At 40.4% G+C, this 21,150-nt stretch overlaps 2 protein-coding genes and 1 pseudogene across 3 annotated transcripts; all 3 read right to left on the bottom strand.

Annotated features, from left to right (window-relative positions):
- Positions 1-1,607: 1,607 nt before the first annotated feature.
- On the bottom strand, positions 1,608-18,229 carry ORYCUNV1R1581 (vomeronasal 1 receptor oryCunV1R1581). Of its 2 annotated transcripts, XM_070061830.1 has the most exons (3): positions 16,288-18,229; positions 11,789-11,909; positions 1,608-2,960 (listed from the first exon to the last, which is right to left on the bottom strand). In XM_070061830.1, exon 1 carries the CDS (start codon positions 17,600-17,602, stop codon positions 16,661-16,663), a length of 942 nt encoding a protein of 313 aa, XP_069917931.1. In that variant the 5' UTR covers positions 17,603-18,229; the 3' UTR covers positions 1,608-2,960; positions 11,789-11,909; positions 16,288-16,660.
- On the bottom strand, positions 1,979-2,920 carry ORYCUNV1R1519 (vomeronasal 1 receptor oryCunV1R1519). Its single transcript, NM_001167208.1, is given in 1 exon segment — positions 1,979-2,920. A coding segment is annotated over 1 exon segment (942 nt).
- Positions 4,578-8,617, bottom strand: LOC100347942 (small ribosomal subunit protein eS8 pseudogene; annotated as a pseudogene).
- Positions 18,230-21,150: the final 2,921 nt, after the last annotated feature.

The following is a 21,150-nucleotide window of genomic DNA, read 5'->3' on the forward strand; positions in this document are numbered from 1 at the left end:
AGGAAGATTTTCTCTCTCTCTCTCTCTCCTTCTCTCTCTCGGTCTGTAAAACTACCTTTCAAATAAATTTTTAAAAATGCATCTTCTGGGCCGGTGCTGCGGTTCAATAGGCTAATCCTCCACTTTCGGCACCGGCACACCGGGTTCTAGTCCCGGTCAGGGTGCCAGATTCTGTACAGTTTGCCCCTCTTCCAGGCCATCTCTCTTTTGTGGCCAGGGAGTGCAGTGGAGGATGGCCCAAGTCCTTGGGCCCTGCACCCCACGGGAGACCAGGAGAAGCACCTGGCTCCTGTCTCTGGATCAGTGCGGTGTGTCGGCCACAGCACGCCAGCTGTGGCGGCCATTGGAGGGTGAACCAAATGCAAAGGAAGACCTTTCTCTCTGTCGCTCTGTCTCTCTCTCACTGTCCACTCTGCCTGTGAAAAAAAATGCATCTTCTCATTCCCTGCCCATCCCATAATCAGCTTCTCCCAGACCAATCACTCATCATGTAGCACACTGCATAATTAATCTGTTATTGACATTTTATCTGCTGTCCCATTCTCAATTACAATATTGCTGCAATACAGGAAGTTTCTTTCCTAGCTGTCTTTCACTTCTCTGATACATCACATGCATGAAGGATAATATATTATGTACTTTAGGTGCTTAAGGAGTATATGGATGTAACAAATAAAGGCATGGACTTGACCATGAACCATTTATAACACACTGGCAGTTCTCTCCTTTTCACTTGCTTTGTCTTATTCTTCAAGGCTGTGACTGTGCATATTTCAGAGAAATAAACCAGAATCCTGGTTGGGAGACAAAACTCAGATCAACCAGAAAAAGAACCTGGGTTTATGCTCAAGTTCCCTCTGCTGCCCCTTGTACTCCAATGCTGTCATGTCATCGTTCACTTTGACTTGGTCTTTTTCATGGATTACAGACATTCCCATGCCAAAGTGTGGCACTGGCCTCGCATATGTGCACCAGTTCGAGACCCAGCTGCTCCACTTCCAATCCAGCTCTCTGCTATGGCCTGGGAAAGCAGTAGAGGGTGGCCCAAGTCCTTTGGCCCTTGCACCCACATGGGAGACCCAGAGGAAGCTCCTGGCTACTGGTTTTGGATCATCCCAGCCACGGCTCTTGCAGACAAGAAGGGAGAGAACCATTGAATGGAAGACCTCTCTCTCTCTCACTCTCTCTTCCTCTCCTCTCTCTGTATAACTCTAACATATAAATGAATAAATCTTTTTAACAAAAAAAAAGAAAAACCATGTTCACAAAAATGTCATCGAATGCAGTCCCAGAGAGACTTTTCCTTCTTTTTCTCTGGATTTTTCCAATTGGCTTACACATAACTTTCCTTTGAGGAATGAAGACAATATTCTTCCACTATACTTTGCCTCCAGAATTCCTGTTCTAGCTCAACTTGTGGAATTGTGTTTGGAATTTATCTAAGAGTTTACAACTTAATATGCTTATAGAATCAATGATAGCAACTTCTTGATTCTCAAATCACTTAGAATTCCTCCAGTGAACCAAGGAAGGTAAACTGTATCATAAATATATTCACAGTCTTTGGATAGTCCCCAGAGAGTCAGAGTGAGGCAAGTAATCTTACATTTTTAGGAGTTCATTTTATGTATTTAATCAAAGATGTAAAACTGAGAGTAGACATTACTATCATAATATATCAGATGAGGATTTTAAAAGGATTGAACGGTAAAGGGAAGATTCAGTAGGGTTTGTATGAAGCTAAGGACACATGAGGACAAAGACGAAAGAAAAACACCCTCATTTGATGAAGGCAAAGTAGAAATCAGAAGCCCCTCCTTGTTCCATGCCTGGCTATCTGCTAAATGAAATAATTTTGTGTTCACGCTCAATCTATCTTGTTTTGATCCTATCCACTAACTGATTTAGCAAATGTAAATACTATATAAAATATGGCAGGGTGAACTGATACATGGACAGTATGCAGCATTCTGGATTTTCATGCTATAACCCGTTTACGAAAATCATTGATCTTTGTGCCGCACGTATACCACAGCCTAGAGACATGGAGGTCTCTGCTGATGAGAACAAAGGGGCTAACACAGGGGAAAGATGAACCCATAAGGGCAGAGGTATTCACCAGCCAGCATCTGGGTTTATCAAAGAGAAACATATAGAAAGTAAAGAAGGAAGACAGTGCATAAAAACAGAAAAATGTGCTCACTAGGATCAGGATGCTGTGGGTGGCTCTTGTCTCCGGGGAGCATTTGGGAGAGAGGTTTTTGCTGTGAATGTGTAGGACCTTCTGCTTATGTCTGTACAAAATGAACAACATGCAGCCACTGGCCCAAATCATTAACACCAAATACAACACATCAGTGAAGGAAAACATCATGGAATACAATAAGGATATACTTCTGTCAATAATTAAGCCAGAACAGAACCCTAAGTCCTTTTTCTCTGTGAGGTTGCTTCTCTCCCTCATTGCTGTAATATACATAGGCACAATACTATTTGCCAACAGGTGAAGGGTCCAGCAGAGCAGAATGGAAAGTCGAATGGATTTGAGGGCTTTGACCTTGAGCTCCATCCACTCGGGGCTGCTAAGGCTGATTGTGATGGCCTGGAAGCCACTCAGGAGAGAAGTAGCACTCAGAGACACCCCTCTGGCCACTCTATGAACATAGAAAACTAGTTTGCATCCAAAATCGTCCATGAGATATTTCAGCCCAAAAGCTGCCATGGTCTGAGGAATGCCTTTTGAGAGAAGAACCAAGCAGTTGGCTACAATTAGGTTATGGAGAATCAAATCCATGTGTGTTATCCCTCGTCCAGTGCAGGAAAGGAAGCCATAGCAGAGAAGGAGCAGGATGTTTCCTAGGAATCCGACTCCTGTCTGAGAGACAAAGATGATTCCCATGGTCAGAGCCCTGGATGGCATTCAGTCACAAGGGCAGTAGTTCACGCAAAGCCAGTAAGTCCTGGAAAGACATGGAGTTAATGTGTTTCATCAAGGAAGCTTAAGTTCATTTCTTACTTATACTCATTTTTTTTTTTGCACTCAGAAATCCTACTAGAAAAATACATTCTTTGTATTTTCATAAGAGGCATTGGGATGCTTGTTGAAAGTATATTCTCGCATAGCTGTTTCAGGTTTTTCTAAGAGTTTTCATCCATATTCACCTTATTCCTATATGACATACCAGTTTCTTCTCTATTTGTGATGAGTATTGTTTTTCGTTAAATGCTTCTCTGCCAACTAACCAATTATTCTGGTATTTGTATGAAAGTACAGAAATTCATGTTACAATGTGGGTGATCTTTTTAATAGCAGAATTATGACAGAATAATTATTTATCACAATAATTAATTACGTATTCTAAGTGCAGTGGCATGTTAGAATGGTGAAGCCAGAGATCCCCTCTTATTTCATTGGTCCCAACGAACATTGATACTATTACAGCAAATATTTGAAAGGCAATTTTGAAAGCATGAATAGTTCATGCCAAGTAAAATATAAAATATTATGAGGAAAATAACATTAAATGATTTCAATTGTATAGTATTCAAGTACCTTCGTTTCATCTGTAGAGGATGAATTCAAAATTTAGCATAATTTTTAACACTAAATTTATTATTTAACTAATTAATTAGTTTTTAAAGGAATACATATTTCATAAATACAATTTTAGGAATATAGTTATTCTTCACAGCATACCCACCCTCCCACATGCACTCCCACCCCTACACCTCCTCTCTCTCCCCTTTGCAGCCCCTTCTCCATTAAGATTCATTTTTAATTAACTTTGAACACAGAAGATGAACCCTATACTAAGTAAAGGTTTCAACAATGTGAACATACATGCAAAATAAACACATAAACTGAGAACTACATTTACAGTTAACTCTCATAAATACACCTCATTGAGGACAGAGGTCCTACATGGGGAGTTCATACACAGTGACCCCTGTTGTTAATTTAACAGTTAACAAAAATATATTTGACATCAGTGACCACTCGAGGCTCTTGACATGAGCTGCCTAGGCTATGAAAACCTTTCAAATGCACAAACTCCATCAGTATTTACACAAGGCCATAAGCAAAGTGGAAGTTCTCTCCTCCTTTAGAGGAAAGTACATCCTTCTTTGATGGCCACTTCTTTCTGCTGGGGTCTCACTCACAGAGATCCTTCATGTAGAACATTTTTTACCACAATGTCTTGGCTTTCCATGTCAGAAAAGCTCTGATGGGCTTTTCAGCCAAACCAGGAAGCATAAGGGCTGATTCTGAGGTCAGAGTGAGTAACACTAAATAAAAAAGTATGAAAAACCAATTGTGTCCATACAGCTCAGGATCAACTAGCCTTACAATATATTTCAAGAGCCAGTGCTGTCAGGCTGCTGCCTGTGATGCCTGCACCCCATATGTGCACCAGTTCAAATCCCAGCTGTTCCACTTCCAGTCTGGCTCCCTGCTAATTTACCTGGGAAAGCAGCAGAAGATGGCCCAAGTGTTTGGGCCCCTGCACCCACAAACAGGCTTGGCCTAGTATAAAGATGAATGAATATGAACTAGCAAGTTGCATTAAAAGTAAAGATTTTTTTTTAGAATAAACAACTTTATTACATGGTGGAGGACTTATTTGCCTTTCTGGACCTTGATTTTCCTCAGATAGAACTCCAGCTCCTTGCCTTCTAGTACATAGCCATCTGCTCAGCCACACTGGCCAGGTCTTGACGCAATGCATGCGAGAAGCTTGCCCTGCTGGAACTGCTCCTCCAGCAGACTGCTGATCTTGGCATTCTTCTTCCTTTCGTCGTATTTCTTCTGAATCTTCCTTGATCATTTTTTGCTTAAAATTTCTTCCTCCTCAGGAGTCTGCTTGGTCCCCTTCTTGAGGCCCAGAGGCAGCACGTAGTGGGACTCATGCCACTGTCGGTACGGCGTGCTGTCTATAAGCATGATGCAGTTCTTCACCAGGGTCTTGGTGCGCACCAGTTCATTATTGGAGGCATTGTAGACAACATCAATGATCCTTATTTTGCGGGTACAACACTCGGAGCCCCAGGAGAAGTTCCCCACATCCAGCCGCAGGGCCCGGTACTTCTTATTGCCTCCAAGAACTCGCACTGTATGTATCCGCTTCGGGCCGATCTTCGTGTTGGCAGCCCGGCGGCCCAGCTCATACTTCCGCTTCTTATGGTAGGGCTTTCTTTTGCCCCCAGTTTTGCAGCGCTTGTGCCAGTTGTCCTGAGAGATGCCTGTATGTGGGAGCAGGGACAGAACCTTGAACCACAGGGACTCGGAGCTGGTGGCTTGCGCTATCCAGACCCCCGGGAAACTTAATACGTTATCCCTCTTAGTATTTTTTGTTTGTTTGTTTGTTCTACTTAATACTTCTGCTTGAATACTGTAATCAATACACAGTTATTCTCAAGTGTTGAAACTTAACTGAAAAGTGATCGCTGTTAAATATAAGAGTGGGAATAAGAGAGGGAAGAAATGTGCAATTTGGGACATGCTCAAGCTGACTTACCTCAAAAGGTAGAGTTAGAAACATACCAGGGGATTCGAATTCAATCCCATCAAGGTGGCATGTACCAATGCCATCTCACTAGTCCCGGTGATCAATTTCTGTTCACAATTGATCATAATGTTAGGACTAAGAGCCAAAGGGAGTACATAAACAAGACTAGTGTCTACAAATACTAGCTGATAAAATAAAAAAGGGAGAGAACGATCCAACATGGGAAGCGAGATACACAGCAGACCCATAGAATGGCAGATGTCCTAAACAGCACTCTGGTCTCAGAATCAGCCCTTAAGGCATGCGGATCTGGCTGAAAAGCCCATGAGAGTATTACAGGCATGGAAAGCCAAAACACTCTGGGGAAAAAAAAAAACTAAATGAAAGATCTCCGCGAGTGAGATCCCAGTGAAAAGAACAGGTCATCAAAGAAGGAGGTACCTTTCTCTGAAGGGAGGAGAGAACTTCCACTTTGACCACGACCTTGTCTAAATATGATCAGAGTTGGTGAACTCAAAAGGCTTCCATAGACTTGGCAACTCATGACAAGAGCCTAGGGTGATTACTGATGCCATAAACAAGACTGTCAATTTGTTAAGTCAACAACAGGAGTCACTGTGCACTTACTTCTCATGTAGGATCTCGGTCCTTAATGTGCTGTATATTGAGACTTAATGCTATAACGAGTACTCAAACAGTATTTTTCACTTTGTGTTTCTATGTGGGTGCAAACTGTTGAAATCTTTACTTAATATATGCTAAATTGATTTACTGTATATAAAGAAAATTGAAAATGAATCTTGATGTGAATGGAAGGAGGGAGGGAGAGGGAAAGGGGAGGGTTGCAGGTGGGAGTGAAGTTATGAGGGGGGAAGCCATTGTAATCCATAAGCTGTACTTTGGAAATTTGTATTCATTAAATAAAAGTTAAAAAAAGTAAAGGATTTATTTTTAAAAGGTAATCAAGAAAGTTTGTGCTTTTATCCTTTATCAAAGTTTCCATAAAGTTTATGTGTTGAAATTTTGTGTTTAGATCACCACACAACAAATAAGGAACCCCTAATGTAAGTTCCTATTGCAGCTTAAAGAAATAGGAAGAATTCTGATTAAATTAACCTAGATGGAGACGGGGGCAATGTCTAATTGGAAGACATCTCCTAGGAGGCATCTTGTCGGATGCTATTAAGAATATTCGGTGGCTGTTCTAAAATGACATAGGGGAAAAGCGAGCTCTGAGGTGCACCAATGGAAATTTTGAAGGAAAAATGCATTCTATAGCTTATTCAGTGGGGTAAGGCCAAACCTCTACATCACCCATAACCTATACTTATGCCAAACTAAGCCGAGTCTACTTTCACCCATATATGAGGTATTTTGATGAACTCAAACTATTGAATCATATATGTAGATTTCAGTGAAATGTGTCTGATTCTCTGTTTCTCCTAAGTTATGTCAACTTGTAGTTTAATTCCATTTTCTTTAAATACAGAATTTGGCTTCCAAACCAAAAAATTCCTCCCAACCTGTTCTTCTTTTTATTAACATACACCAGTATGTATCTCTGTGGTTTAGCCCCTAATGTATTAAATACGTTGTTCTTTCATAGCAACACAAACACAGAGACACATGTGTATACACTCAAATACAGCACTTCACCAAATCAACCGATTAAGGAATACTGGAAGCCATGGGCAAATATGGATGAGATTATGGAACTCTAATGCAAATAAATAGACCTGAGAACGCATTAAAACACATTCTTGGAAACCAGAGAACCATTACAGGTCATGTTAAAATCATATGCCTGATAAGGGCACTGATGACTTTGCATCTGAAATGTGTATTCATGGAATTGTCTTTCCTCTTTAAAACTGCTTTCCTTTCTTCAAGAGGGATAAATCCTCTTAAGGACCATGGTTCTCTCAAGACAAATGCTCACTTTCTCCTTGAATCATGTCAGGGGTTCACAATCAGTGTAACAATTTTTTAAATTCCAAAAGTGGCCATTTTCTTACCTATTGGCTGCTCATGAGATGAGAGATTAGAAAATGATTCCTTATCACAGACATTGAGATAACAAGGTATGACTCCTGATATTGCTACAAAGCATCCTGAAATTCTAATGACAGAATTACCTCCCAGAGTAAGTAAAGCATCAGATCTTCTCATTGCCGTATTCCACATCACAGCAATATCATGGGTGATCACATCCCTGAAAGGGGAGGACTGAGAAGTGGACTTGGAGTTTCTCATCTGCCTTAGCAAGCATCGCCTCTCCATGTGCAGAAGCTCATGTCAGCACTCCAATGTCAACTTCATCAAGAAGTATAATGTTTTCAGCGATCCAACGTCGCTGTTCTGGTACACAGTCATTTTCTTCTGAGTCTCTGTCTCCAGGATGGAGATGTGATCTCCTAAAATGTTGTCTTTTACCGGGAACGATGTCCCAGTGATGACAGAGGATGTGTTGTGGGGAGGCAGAAAAGCCCAGAAGAGATCATTTAGAGAAATGTCCATATACTTGATATGGACAAAGAAATAGGATCATAAAAAAGAACCAGATAATAAACCTTTGTTAGGTAAGAAGGAAAGGAAGACTGGGAAAGTGTAGACCAACTGCAAGACTAAGAAAGGGATGGCACCATGGCTCAACAGGCTAATCCTCCACCTAGCAGAACCGGCACACCGGGTTCTAGTCCAGGTCAGGGTACCGGATTCTGTCCCAGTTGCCCCTCTTCCAGGCCAGCTCTCTGCTGTGGCCAAGGAGTGCAGTGGAGGATGGCCCAAATCCATGGGCCCTGCACCCCATGGGAGACCAGGAGAAGCACCTGGCTCCTACCTTCAGATCAGCGTGGTGTGCTGGCCGCGGTGGCCATTGGGTGGTGAACCAATGGCAGAAGGAAGACCTTTCTCTCTGTCTCTCTCTCTCACTGTCCATTCTGCCTGTTGGAAATAAAAAGACTAAGAAAGAACTTCAAGGCAGCAGAAGAGTTAGGATGAATATTTTTAGTGTTGAAGTTACCATTGCATTTCATTACCATAAACTTTTTTCCCACCAAGCTAAGAATACTCTGGAACTGAAGGGAGAAGTCCCTGGGAATGGGTGACATCTTGCTAGGAGGAGAAGGGAGAAATGGTATGCAGACAATAATTTAACCATCAAATAAAACACACAAAATTTCTCTCAAGCACTATCATGCAAATGATTAAAGTTCACAGAAGTGAAAAAGGAAAGAACTTGGAGTGGAAATATATGAACAGATGACAAATGGCTGAGCACAGGGAAGAAACATGCTATTTCAACAAAACCCATTGCTCAACAAACTGTAAGCAGGATAAACAAAATCATTAGATAGGCGATATATTAGAAAAACCAACAGTTTTTATAAAACTGTTCCTGTTTTATAATATAAAACAGTTCCTGTTCAGTTTGAAGCCCACAGTCCTTCAGAGCCAACTTTTAGTCTCTACACCCGTTTGAAATTCGATTCTTTCTACGTAGCTTGTTACTTTATTCCAATGCATCTTATTAATTAAATTGTACAACATTAGACATCAACTGTTATAACAGATTATTGTGCAATTATTAGAAAAGGTATCGCTAAAGAATATAGACATAAAAAAGATGCTCAATCTCTTACCAAAAGGTAGCAATTTGTTAGGAGCTCATGTAAATCTGGGTCTGATTTAGGAGGAGTGTATAGAAAGCAGTTAACATAGCTGTTCTTTGAAACGCTTTTTAAAAAACAAAAACTATTTGCTGTTAGTTTCCAGTAGGAACTTGGATTTGGGAGGGTTACTAATTCCTTGAGAATATAGGACCACTGTATTTAACATAGGTTTATTGAAACAGTGAATGAAGGTTTCTGTGTTTTTTTCTTTAAATCATTTATTTATTTAAAAGGCAGAATAATGGAGAGAGGGAGAGAGACTCAGACACAAAGGTAATTTCAATCTGCCGGTTTACTTTGCACATGGCAGCAATGGCTGTGGCAGGACAGCATGAATCCAGGTCCTGGAACCCCATCCAGGTCTCCCACATGGTGTCAGGGGACCAAGTTCTTGGGCCATCTTGTGCTTTCTTAAGCACTTTGACAGGAAGCTGGATTGGAAGCAGAGGAACCCAGACTTGAACTGGTGCCTCCATATGGGATGCCAGAGTCCCAGGCAAGGTCTTACCAGCTGCACCACAATGCCAGCCCTCAATAGCAGTTTGTTGACTTTGTCCTGATTCATGACTAACATGCTGTCAGTTCTCTTTGATCGTGCCCCTCATTTTCATCATTCCTCAAGGCTGCAACTGTGCATAGTTCTGAGAACTTCAATGTAATCAGAAATGGGAGACAAAACCCTCAGGTTGCCTAGAAACACAACCTGGCCCTGTGCTTGGGTTCCTTCTCTCACTCCCTACACCTTAATGCCCTTGTCTCAACAGTCATTCTCACCTCGTCTTTTTCATGTATTACAACATGCCTTCCTTTCATTATGCCTGCCTCATCTCTCTCTGGATACATAAACTAGTTCCTCATAAGAGCTTTAAGCGATATTAACATTTTGCACATCTTTGCAAACTTTGAATGATATTATATTTACTTATTTCTGGTTACCACGGAGACTTCAGGAATTCAAAATGAACACTTTTGCCTATTACCTTCTTATAAGCAGAGAAAAAGTTCCAGCCTTCTGTTGCAACCTGTTCTGCTCTACTTTGTCCAAAAGAACCTTTCTGAGCTGTATGCTCTTCAGTCACAGTGGAATCTGCTGTGCACAGCCTCATTTAGAAAGACCCTGTCTGCAAGGATGGCACGAGTGACACCCTGAGACGCTTTGCTTATTTCCCCTCTGGGTTTTTCCAGTTGGCTGAGGCAGAATTGTCCTTTGAGACATAAAGTCTGCATTCATACCTCTCAAGTTTTTCTCCAATTCCTATACTAGCTAGATTTGTTAAATCATGTTTGGAATGTATCTAAGGGCACCACACTTACAACACATGCTTTTGCCATCATCAGTAGCATCTTGCTGGGTCTGAAATGCTGAAAGATTCATCCAATGACCTTGAGCAGGTAACCATGTCAGAAATGTATTCCCAAAGTCTTTTTTTAGACCCCAGAAGGATCAGAGTGAAGGCAGGAGACCTATTTTCAGGAGTTCATTTCATGTATTTCTTCAATTAAGTATACCTGGGAGTAAACTTTGTTATCACAATGCCTTAGTAAAGATTCCAGGAAAGAAAATCATAGATGAGAGATTTAACAGGACTCATAAGGCAGAAAGGACAGGTGAGCACAATGACTGAGATGAAAACTCCCAGTTCTGCTCTGCAAGTGGAAGTGTGGAATCCTCCCTTGTTTCATGCTTGGCTGTTTGCTAAATTAAAAGTAAGTCAGTGATCAAGCTCTGCTATTATGCTTCTGCTTCTGTCCACAAACTTACTTAGCCAGTAAACACTTAAAGATAGGGAAGGACAAGTTTTTGCATGGACACATTCAGCATTGCACATTTTCATGCTCTGACTCATTTATGGAAATCACTGATTTTTCTGCTGCTGCATAGCATAGACTAGAGACAGGTGGGTCTTTGTTGATCACCAGAAAGGAACTATGATGGGAAACTTGAAGCCATGAGGGCAGTGATGTTCATCAGCCACCAACTGGCTTTATCAAAGAGGGACGTATAGAAGGAAAGAAGGAAGATAGCACATAAAAAGAGAAAAAGGTGCTCACTAGGATCAGGATGTTGTGAGTGACTGTAGTCTCAGGGGAGCACCCTCTGGTCACTCTGTGAACACAGAAAACTAGTTAGCACCCCAAACCATCCATAAAATACTCCAGCCCAAAAGTTGCCATTGTCTGAGAAATCCATTCCAGAGAAAGACCAAACAATTGTCTAAAATTAGGTTATGGAGAATCCAGTCCACTTGCTTTGTCGTCCATCCAGTGCAGGAAAGGAGACCATAACAAAGAAGGAGCAGGATGTTTACCAGGATCCTGACTCCTGTGTGAGAGGCAAAGATGATTCCCATTGTCAGAGCCCTGGGAAGCATCTGTCACAAGGACAGTAGTTTCACACAGAGCAGGTCAATCCTGCAAAGAAATGCCAATAGTGGATTTCATCAAGGAAATTTAGGTTCTGCATCCGCAACTAACAATTTTTCCCACTCAGTTAAGCTGTATACAAATATATATATTCTTTGCATTTTCTGAAGAAGAACATTGTGTATATATTGTCCTGTGTGTGTTTGTGTGTGTTTGGGTTTTTCTAATAGCTTCATTCATATTTACCTTGTTTCTGTATACTGTATCATTTTCTTGCCCATTTGTGTTACAATATTCTTCTACACAGAGCTTTCATCAAATCCATCTTTGTTGACTATCCAGTTATTCCAGAAGCGGTCTTGTATTTCTATGAAAAAGTAGAAATTCAAATCACAGTATTGGTGACTTGACTTATCAGAGCATAGTGGCAGAATAATTCATTATGACAACGTTGAATCATCCGATCTAAGTTCAGTTCTATATTAGATTGGTGACGCCAAAGGTTTGTTTTGCTCTTGTTTCATTTGGGCTCAAATGCACAATCACCACCACTACAGCAAATACTTGAAACCTCAGAATCTACCCAAAATAATAGTTTTAGAAAATTTAAACAATAAATACTAAAGAGAGAAAATATTAAATGATTTTATTTGCACAGTATTAATGATGCGGATTTAAAATTATCAGTTGTGTCCAAATAGCTCAAGATGAGTTAGCATGAAAATATATTTAAAACACTTTACAATATCCTGAACCCTGAAAAACATGAAGAATGATAAAGAGAACCATAATACCAGAACAATGAATGTTCCAAACTAGTTCTGTTCCAGTATAGTGACAACATAATTTTGAAAGTAATGATAAAACTCTAAATAGACAGTGACATAGCATCCTGTGATAAGGCCATTCCGCATGAGTTCCAGTGTTATACAACACACTTAAAACATCATTGCATTCTAATTCTCTTTCACAATATTCCTGAGTTTCTAGAATTAAACTATGAAAAGCATAAATAGGCTAATAAAAATGAATTAGCAAGTTACACTAAAACTCTTTAAAGAACACTTTAAAATAAATGTAAACAGAAAGTCTGTGCTTTGCCCTTTATTACATTAAGTTTATATGCTAAAAATTAGGGTTATGTAAAACACATTACAACCCCTAATGTAAGTTCATATTGCAGTCTTAAAAAATGTGAGAATATCATGTAACCAAGATAGGGATGTACACAGTGTCCAATTTGATCAACATCCCCGTGAGATTTCTTGTCAGATGATAGCTGTTCTAAAAGTGATTTGGGGAAGAGTGGCATTTGGCGCTAAGGGACTTCCAATGGAAATGTTAAAAAATTATATTTTATTCTTATTCATATGGGTAAGGTCAAAGCTCTTGACATCACCATAACTTGTGTTCATGCCAAACCAAGCACACTTTACAGTCACCCATGCATGGAGTAATATGATGAACTCAAACTATTGATTCATACATGTATATGTCAGATTTCAGTGAAATGTGTCAAGAGTTCCTGTTTCTCACCAGTTAGCTGAACAACACAAGCTCTGTCAACTTGGAGTTCCTCCCCCACTTTTTATAAAATAGCAGGATTTGGCTTCCAACCAAAAATTTTCTCCCAACCAATTCATTAGCATATACCAGTATATATCTCTCCCTTTTAGCTGCTATAGAAATTAAGCATTTTCTTCTTCCATAGGAAAACACATACACAGGCACACTCAATCCTTCACTGCATCAACTGATTAAGGAATACAGGAAGACATTGATATCTGTGGATGAGAAAACTGAACTAAGTGGTGAATAAATATATTTGACAGTAGATTGCAGCACGTTCTTGGAAACCAGAAGGAACTATTGCAAGTCACCTTAGAATCATGTATCTGTTAAAGTCATTGGATGATTTTGCATCTGATATCTGTATTTCTGAAATCATTTTTCTCTTTAAAACTGATTTCCTTTCTTCAATTCAGAAAATTACTTCTAAGGATCAGAGCTGTCTTCAAACACTCACTCTCCCCTTTAAACACCTAGTAGTTGCCCTTGAGGTGAGAAATTAGAAAATTTCATGATTCTTTATCACACACATGGAGATAACAAGTTATGACATCTGAAATATTTGCAATAAACTCTGAAATTGTAACTAAAGAATTACCTTTCAAAGTAACTCAAACATCAGATCTACTCATTGCCATGTTCCATATCAAACTAATGTCATGGATGGTCATGCTACTGAAACAGGAGGATTCAGGGATGGACATGGGGTATCTTACAGTCAGCTCCTCTTGAGGAGTTTGGATCAGACCTTAACAAGCATCCCTCTTCTTTTAGTGGACTCTCATGTCTACGCTCCAGCACCAGTGCCACCTCTGTCAAGGCTCAGAATGTTTCCAGGAATTCTCCTTACAGCCCCAATACAGAGCCATTTTCTTCAGAGCCTCTCTCCAGGATGGAGATGTAGTCTCCTAAAGTGTTGCCTTTTTCAAGGAGGTTGGAGCAATGATGACACTCAGAGGTTGGGAGTGAGGCAGGAGGAAGACAGCAAAACCCAGAAGAGGTCATTTAAAATTCTCTCACCTTGCTTCCCTCTAGAGCATGATTAGGCTACCACCTGTTTCAATAATGAGAGTGACTGCTTGGGGAGTTGAGGGTAGCTCTAAGAAACTTTTGTCTCTTCTGCCAATTGCCAAAAACAATTACCAGCGATTACTGGCTGTCTCTCAAGGATCAGAAAGAAAGAGTAGTGATGGAAACTTTGCTGTGTTCCACTGAAACTGAAAATCACTTCTTTTTGGGAGGACGGCCACTATTGCTTTCCCTCTGCCCAGACACCCTTCTGAGTGTTCTGACTCTTGGTTCATCAAATCTCTGAACAGATAATCAAAAGTTGGGGCTGACTCTATGGCGCAGGCGTTTAAATCCATGGTTTAAGTGCTGGCAACCCATATGGGAGCTGGTTTGAGTCCCGGCTGCTTCACTTCTGATCCGGCTGTCTGCTGTGGCCTGGGAAAGCAGTAGAAGATGGCCCAAGTCCTTGGGCCCCTGCACTCACATGGGAGACCTGGATGAAGCTCCTGGCTTCGGATTGGCGCAGCTCTGGACATTGCAGCCAATTTGGGTGTGAACCAGTGAAAGGAACCTCCGTCCCCCCGCCTCTCCTCTCTCCTTGTACTCTTTCAAACAAAGAAATAAATCTTAAAAAAAAAGGTTACCAGCATGTTACAGCTCCTCAATATCTTTCAGTCTCTTTTACAAATGGCATTGCTCCTCTTTCTTTTTTTTGACATAAAGATTTACAAGGTGAGAAGGAGAGACAGAGAGAAAGGTCTTCCTTCTCTTGGTTCACCCCACCAGATGGATGTTACAGCCGGAGCTACGCTGATCTGAAGCCAAGAGCCAGGTGCTTCCCCAGGTCTCCCATGTGGGTGCAGGCACCTAAGCACTTGCACCATCCTCCACTGCCCTCCTGGGCCACAGCAGAGAGCTGGACTGGAAGAGGAGCAACCAGGACTAGAACCTGGTGCTCATATGGGAGGCTGGCACTGCAGGTGGAGGATTAACCAGTGAGCCACGGCACCAGCCCCAGTGCTACTCTTCTTAAAATAACTATGCTAGCTTGTTTATCCTGTATGTTTCATGCTTCTGTGATTTCTCTTCTCACTTTTCACAAGGGAACATTTTTGGAACATTTTTAGTCTTTCCAGTTCTTCAGTTCCTATGCACTTCTGGACAAATTCTAATCTGAGGTTTTTACCTGCAAATCTAATACATGAACAAACCTCTAAGCCAAGAATCATATCTTATATTTTACTTAAATTTCTCAGTAGCTGTAGATACAGGTGATGTAGTTCAATTTTTTTTTATATTGGGTTGGCGAGTTCCTCCACTTCTCCTATTGCTTAATAAGAAAAGACCCCACACCTCAATCATTAATCCTAGATTTATGTACATCATATTGGGAATCTTTTCCAGTATCAACAATAAATAGAAGAAAGCAAACATTTCCAAAGTTTCCCTCTTTCCAGATCTCCCTCCACAACTCCACATTCATCTGTAACCTAGTCGTGGATGTCCAACAAAGTCACAAACTCCACCTAGTCAAACCTCATTCCCGACCTTTTTTCCAGCTCTTCTCTGACTGTATCCTGCCCTAGCTCAGTTGATTACAGCTGTATCCTTCAACTGAGAACAAAATCACAACACCATGCTTAGCACATTAAGGCTTCCTCACTCCATGCATCCCATTCTACAAGCATTTCTGCTGGTTTCATCTACAAAATTCATCAAGATTACAGGTAACTTTCATCACCATACCAGCCGCCAGCATTGGCAAAGCACAAATTTTTTCCTAAAATTTTTATTGTATTCATTTATAACCAGAAAGACAGGAATACAGGGAGTGACAGACAGCTCTCTTCTGCTGACACACTACATCAGATTCTTCCAGTGATTGTCGTTGAACCAGGATGAATTTGAAAGCCAGGAATGGGTCTAGCTCTCTCACTCTTACGGCAGGAATCCAACTTGTTTAGCCCTCAACTAATGCTTCCCAGGTGTGCAGGAGCAGAAATCAGGTCTTGAGCACAGGGACTCTGGGCATCCTAACTGGAATCCTAACTGCTAGAATCTGAACCCACCTTCCTCCATTCTCTCTTACTTGACTTTCTGCACTGCTCATCTGAATGCTATCCTTGTACACAGCTTTATTTCTTCTGGAGTCAGTTCTCACTCACCAGCCAGTATGCCTTTGGATCAGCTTGGTGCGCTGGCCACAACACGCTGGCCATGGACGCCATTGGATGGTGAACCAATGGCAAAGGAAGACCTTTCTCTCTGTCTCTCTCTCTGTGACTGTCCACTCTGCCTGTCAAAAAAAAAAAAAAGAAAAGAAAAGAAAAGGAAAACACCCTTATTTGATGTAGGCAAAGTAGAAATGAGAAGCCCCTCCTTTTGCATGTCTGGCTATCTGTAAATGAAATAATTTTGTGATCACACTCAGTCTATCTTGTTTTGATCCTAGCCGCTAACTGATTTAGCAAATATAAATACTATATAAAATATGGCAGGGTGAACTGATACATGGACAGTATGCAGCATTCTGGATTTTCATGCTATGACCCATTTACAAAACTCATTGATCTTTGTGCCGCAGGTATACCACAGCCTAGAGACATGGGGGTCTCTGTTGATGAGCACAAAGGGGCTAACACAGGGGAAAGATGAACCCATAAGGGCAGAGGTATTCACCAGCCACCAGCTGGGTTTATCAAAGAGGGACATATAGAAAGTAAAGAAGGAAGACAGTGCATAACAACAGAAAAATGTGCTCACTAGGATCAGGATGCTGTGGGTGGCTCTTGTCTCCGGGGAGCATTTGGGAGAGAGGCTTTTGCTGTGAATGTGTAGGACCTTCTGCTTCTGTCTGTACAAAATGAACAACATGCAGCCACTGGCCCAAATCATTAACACCAAATACAACACATCAGTGAAGGAAAACATCATTGAATACCATAAGGATATACTTCTGTCAATAATTATGCCAGAACAGTACCCTAAGTCTTTTTTCCCTGTGAGATTGTTGCTTTCCCCCATCGCTGTAATATACATAGGAACAATACTATTCACCAACAGGTGAAGGGTCCAGCAGAGGACGATGGAAAGTCGAACAGATTTGAGGGCTTTGACCTTGAGCTCCATCCACTGGGGGCTGTTAGGGCTGATTGTGATGGCCTGGAAGCCACTCAGGAGAGAAGTTGCACTCTGAGACACCCCTCTGGCCACTCTATGAACATAGAAAACTAGTTTGCATCCAAAATCGTCCATGAAATATTTCAGCCCAAAAGCTGCCATGGTCTGAGGAATGCCTTTTGAAAGAAGAACCAAGCAGTTGGCTACAATTAGGTTATGGAGAATCAAATCCATGTGCTTTATCCCTCGTCCAGTGCAGGAAAGGAAGCCATAGCAGAGAAGGAGCAGGATGTTTCCTAGGAATCCGACTCCTGTCTGAGAGACAAAGATGATTCCCATGGTCAGAGCCCTGGATGGCATGCAGTCACAAGGGCAGTAGCTCACGCAAAGCCAGTAGGTCCTGGAAAGAAATGGAGCTAATGTAGTTCATCAAGGAAGCTTAAGTTTTCTTACTTCTACCCATTTTTTTTCGCACTCAGTAATGCCTTCTAGAAGAATACATTCTTTGTATTTTCTTGAGAGGCATTGGATGCTGGCTGAGTATATCTTCTCGCATGGCTATTTCAGATTTTTCTAAGAATTTTCATCCATATTTACCTTGTTCCTACATGATATATCATTTTCTTGTCTATTTGGGTTACAGTAGTGTTTGGGTTAAATGTTCCTTTGCCAACTAACCAATTATTCTAGTATTTGTATAAAAATGCAGAAATCAAGTTACCTGATGGGTGAGCAATTTTATAGGAGAAGAATGACAGAATAATTATTTATCACAACATTTAATTATGTATTCTAAGTGCAGTGGCACGTTAGAATGCTGAAGCCAAAGACTTACTCTTTTTTCATTGGCCCCAATGAACAATGATACTATCACAGCAAATGTTTGAAAGCAAATATTGAAAGTATGAATAACTCATGCCAACTAAAATCGAAAATAATGAAGAAAATAATTAACTGATTTCTTTTGTATAGAATCCAAGCATATTCATTTTATATGTAGAGGATGAATTCAAAATTTAGCATAATAAGTAACACTAAATTTCTTTTTAATTAATTATTTAATTTGTTTGTAAAAGAATACAAATTTCATAATTACAATTTTAGGAATATAGTTGTTGTTCACACCATACGCACCCTCCCACCCATACTCCCACCCGTCCTCCTCTTTTCTCTCACCTTCCCAGTCCCACTCTCTATTAGGATTCATTTTTAACTAACTTTGAACCCAGAAGACCAACTCTATACTAAGTAAAGATTTCAACAATGTGCACATACCTGCATACACACACACAAAAAAACCCGAGAACTAGTTTTACACTTACCTTGCATAAATACAACTCGTTGAGGACAGATGTCCTGCATGGGAAGTTCATACACAGTGACTGCTGTTGTTAATTTTACAATTAACACTCTTATGTATGATGTCCGTACCACCCAGGGCTCTTGACATGAACTGCTAGGCTATAAAAGGCTTTCGAATGCACAAACTCCATCAGTATTTAGACAAGGCCATAAGTAAAGTGGAAGTTCTCTTCTCCCTTTAGAGATAAGTACATCCTTCTTTGATGGCCACTTCCTTCTGCTGGGGTCTCACTCACAGAGATCCTTCCTGTAGAACATATTTTTTACCACAGTGTCTTGGCTTTCCATGTCAGAAAAGCTCTCACTGGCTTTTCAGCCAGACCAGGAAAGGTTTGGGCTGATTCGCAGGACAGAGTAAGTAACACTAAACTTAATAAGTATGAAAAACCAGTTGTGTCCATATAGCTCAGGATCAACTAGCATGAAAATATATTTCAAGGGCCAGTGTAGTCTTAGGCTGCTGCCTGTGATGCCTGCATCCCATATGTGCACCAGTGAAATCCCAGCTGTTCCACTTCCAGTCTGGCTCTCTGCTAATTTGCCTGGGAAAGCAGCAGAAGATGCCCCAAGTCTTTGGGCTCCTGTGCCCATGTACAGGCTTCAGCTCTGTGGAACAATGAATGAATATGAACTAGCAAGTTGTATTAAAAGTAAAGAATTGATTTTTAAAAGGTGAACAAGAAAGCTTGTGCTTTTATGCTTTATCAAACTTTCCATAAAGTTTATGTGTTGAAATTTCATGTTTAGATCACCACACAACAAATAAGGAACCCCCTAATGGAAGTTCCTATTGCAGCCTTAAAGAAGTAGGAAGAATTCTGATTAAATTAACCAGGATCGAGACGTGGACAGTGTCTGATTGAGCAATAAGCCCTGGGAGGCATCTTGTTGGATGGTATCAGGGATATTCGGGGGCTGCTCTAAAAGTGACACAGGAGAGAATGGAGCTCTGAGCTCACCAATGGATATGTTGGAAGAAAAAATACATTCTAGAGCTTATTCAGAGGGGTACAGCCAAATAGCTACATCTTCACTAACCTATGTTCATTCCAAACCAACCTCAGTCTACTGCCACCCACACGTGAGGTAATTTGATGGACTCAAACTATTGACTCATGTATATAGATTTCAGTGAAATGTGTCAGTTTTCCTGTTTCTCCCCAGTTATGTCAACTTGTAATTTAATTCCAATTGCTTAAAATGCAGGATTTGGTTCCAACAAAAATTTCCTCCCAATCTGTTCTTCTTATTACTGTATACCAGTATGTATCTCTGTGGTTTAGCCCCTAAAGGACTTAAATATGTGGTTCTTCCCTAGCAACACACATACAGACACATGTACACACACTCAAATTCAGCACTACCCTTATTAATAGTATTGCCATCATATAGTTCACATATTGTCATATTAACATTCCTCAGTTACATGCTAATTCATGAATGTTTATTTAACTATCTTTTACATTCATGTTTTTGCTTGTTCTGATCAGCTGTGACAGGTTCTGATCAGGGAATCTTTCTATTATTTAACATGTCAAATTCTAGCTTTATGTTACCCTTTAGGACTAAAAGTGGGATTTGGATAACTACAGCATTTGTAAAGGAGGATGAGCACAATGAAAATACCACAACAGTATAGGCGCATCACCGCTGTGATGCTGCCCTTCCAGAATTCCACAGGCACATGTAGTGCCTTGTGTGCCACACTTTTGTAGTGTCTGTGACACTTGAACGACTATTTACACTGATTCCGAGTGGCAGAAAATAAAGATGTCAAGTGTTTCAATTATCATCTCATTTCTAGAATTCATAAACAAATTGTAAAAATGTTCTCATTTGCCACATTCTGAAGTGCTTCCTACATACAAGGTACTATTCTACACATTAAAGCCAGCCTGGGATCTGAGGAAACAAATGACCCAGTCTCAGGAAGGGAGATGGAATATGGATACAAACAAGAACACAAACTACCCAAGCACAAATTCTCTATACTTACTATAGAAAAGATGATAGAGTTTAATATTCAAATGAGCTTCAAGGTACACAATGGTTCTCACATATATTTGATAGAGCTGTTAGACAAGCAGCAGAACTAATGCACCCTAAGGACAATGAACTCAAAGTATTTCTTCAAAAATATACCTGGTCCTGTACAATGCTAAAATGTACTAATATGGAATCCACACTTTCTTTTCCTAAAATAAACAGTCAAGATCTTATACAACTTGGTTCAGTATATAACTTCTCAAATAATACTGAAAATACTTTATGCTTTGTTGTTCCTGGGTCTTCTTAAACATTTACTAAAGAAAAATTCAAGTTATGAAGTGAATGGTGAAAAAATAAATAAAATACGTATTTCTTTACTACTGAATCCTTTCAAATAATTACTATTTGAGCTGTAACTGCCCTGTTTGCTGAGGAGCCCTAAAAGGGCATTAACAAAACAGCACTTAATTCAATCACATTTACATTTTTTTTATCTTTTATTTAATGAATATAAATTTCCAAAGTACGACTCATGGGTTACAATGGCTTCCCCCACA

This window comes from Oryctolagus cuniculus, chromosome 18, assembly GCF_964237555.1.
Source record: "Oryctolagus cuniculus chromosome 18, mOryCun1.1, whole genome shotgun sequence".
In the NCBI taxonomy this organism is placed as follows: domain Eukaryota; kingdom Metazoa; phylum Chordata; class Mammalia; order Lagomorpha; family Leporidae; genus Oryctolagus; species Oryctolagus cuniculus.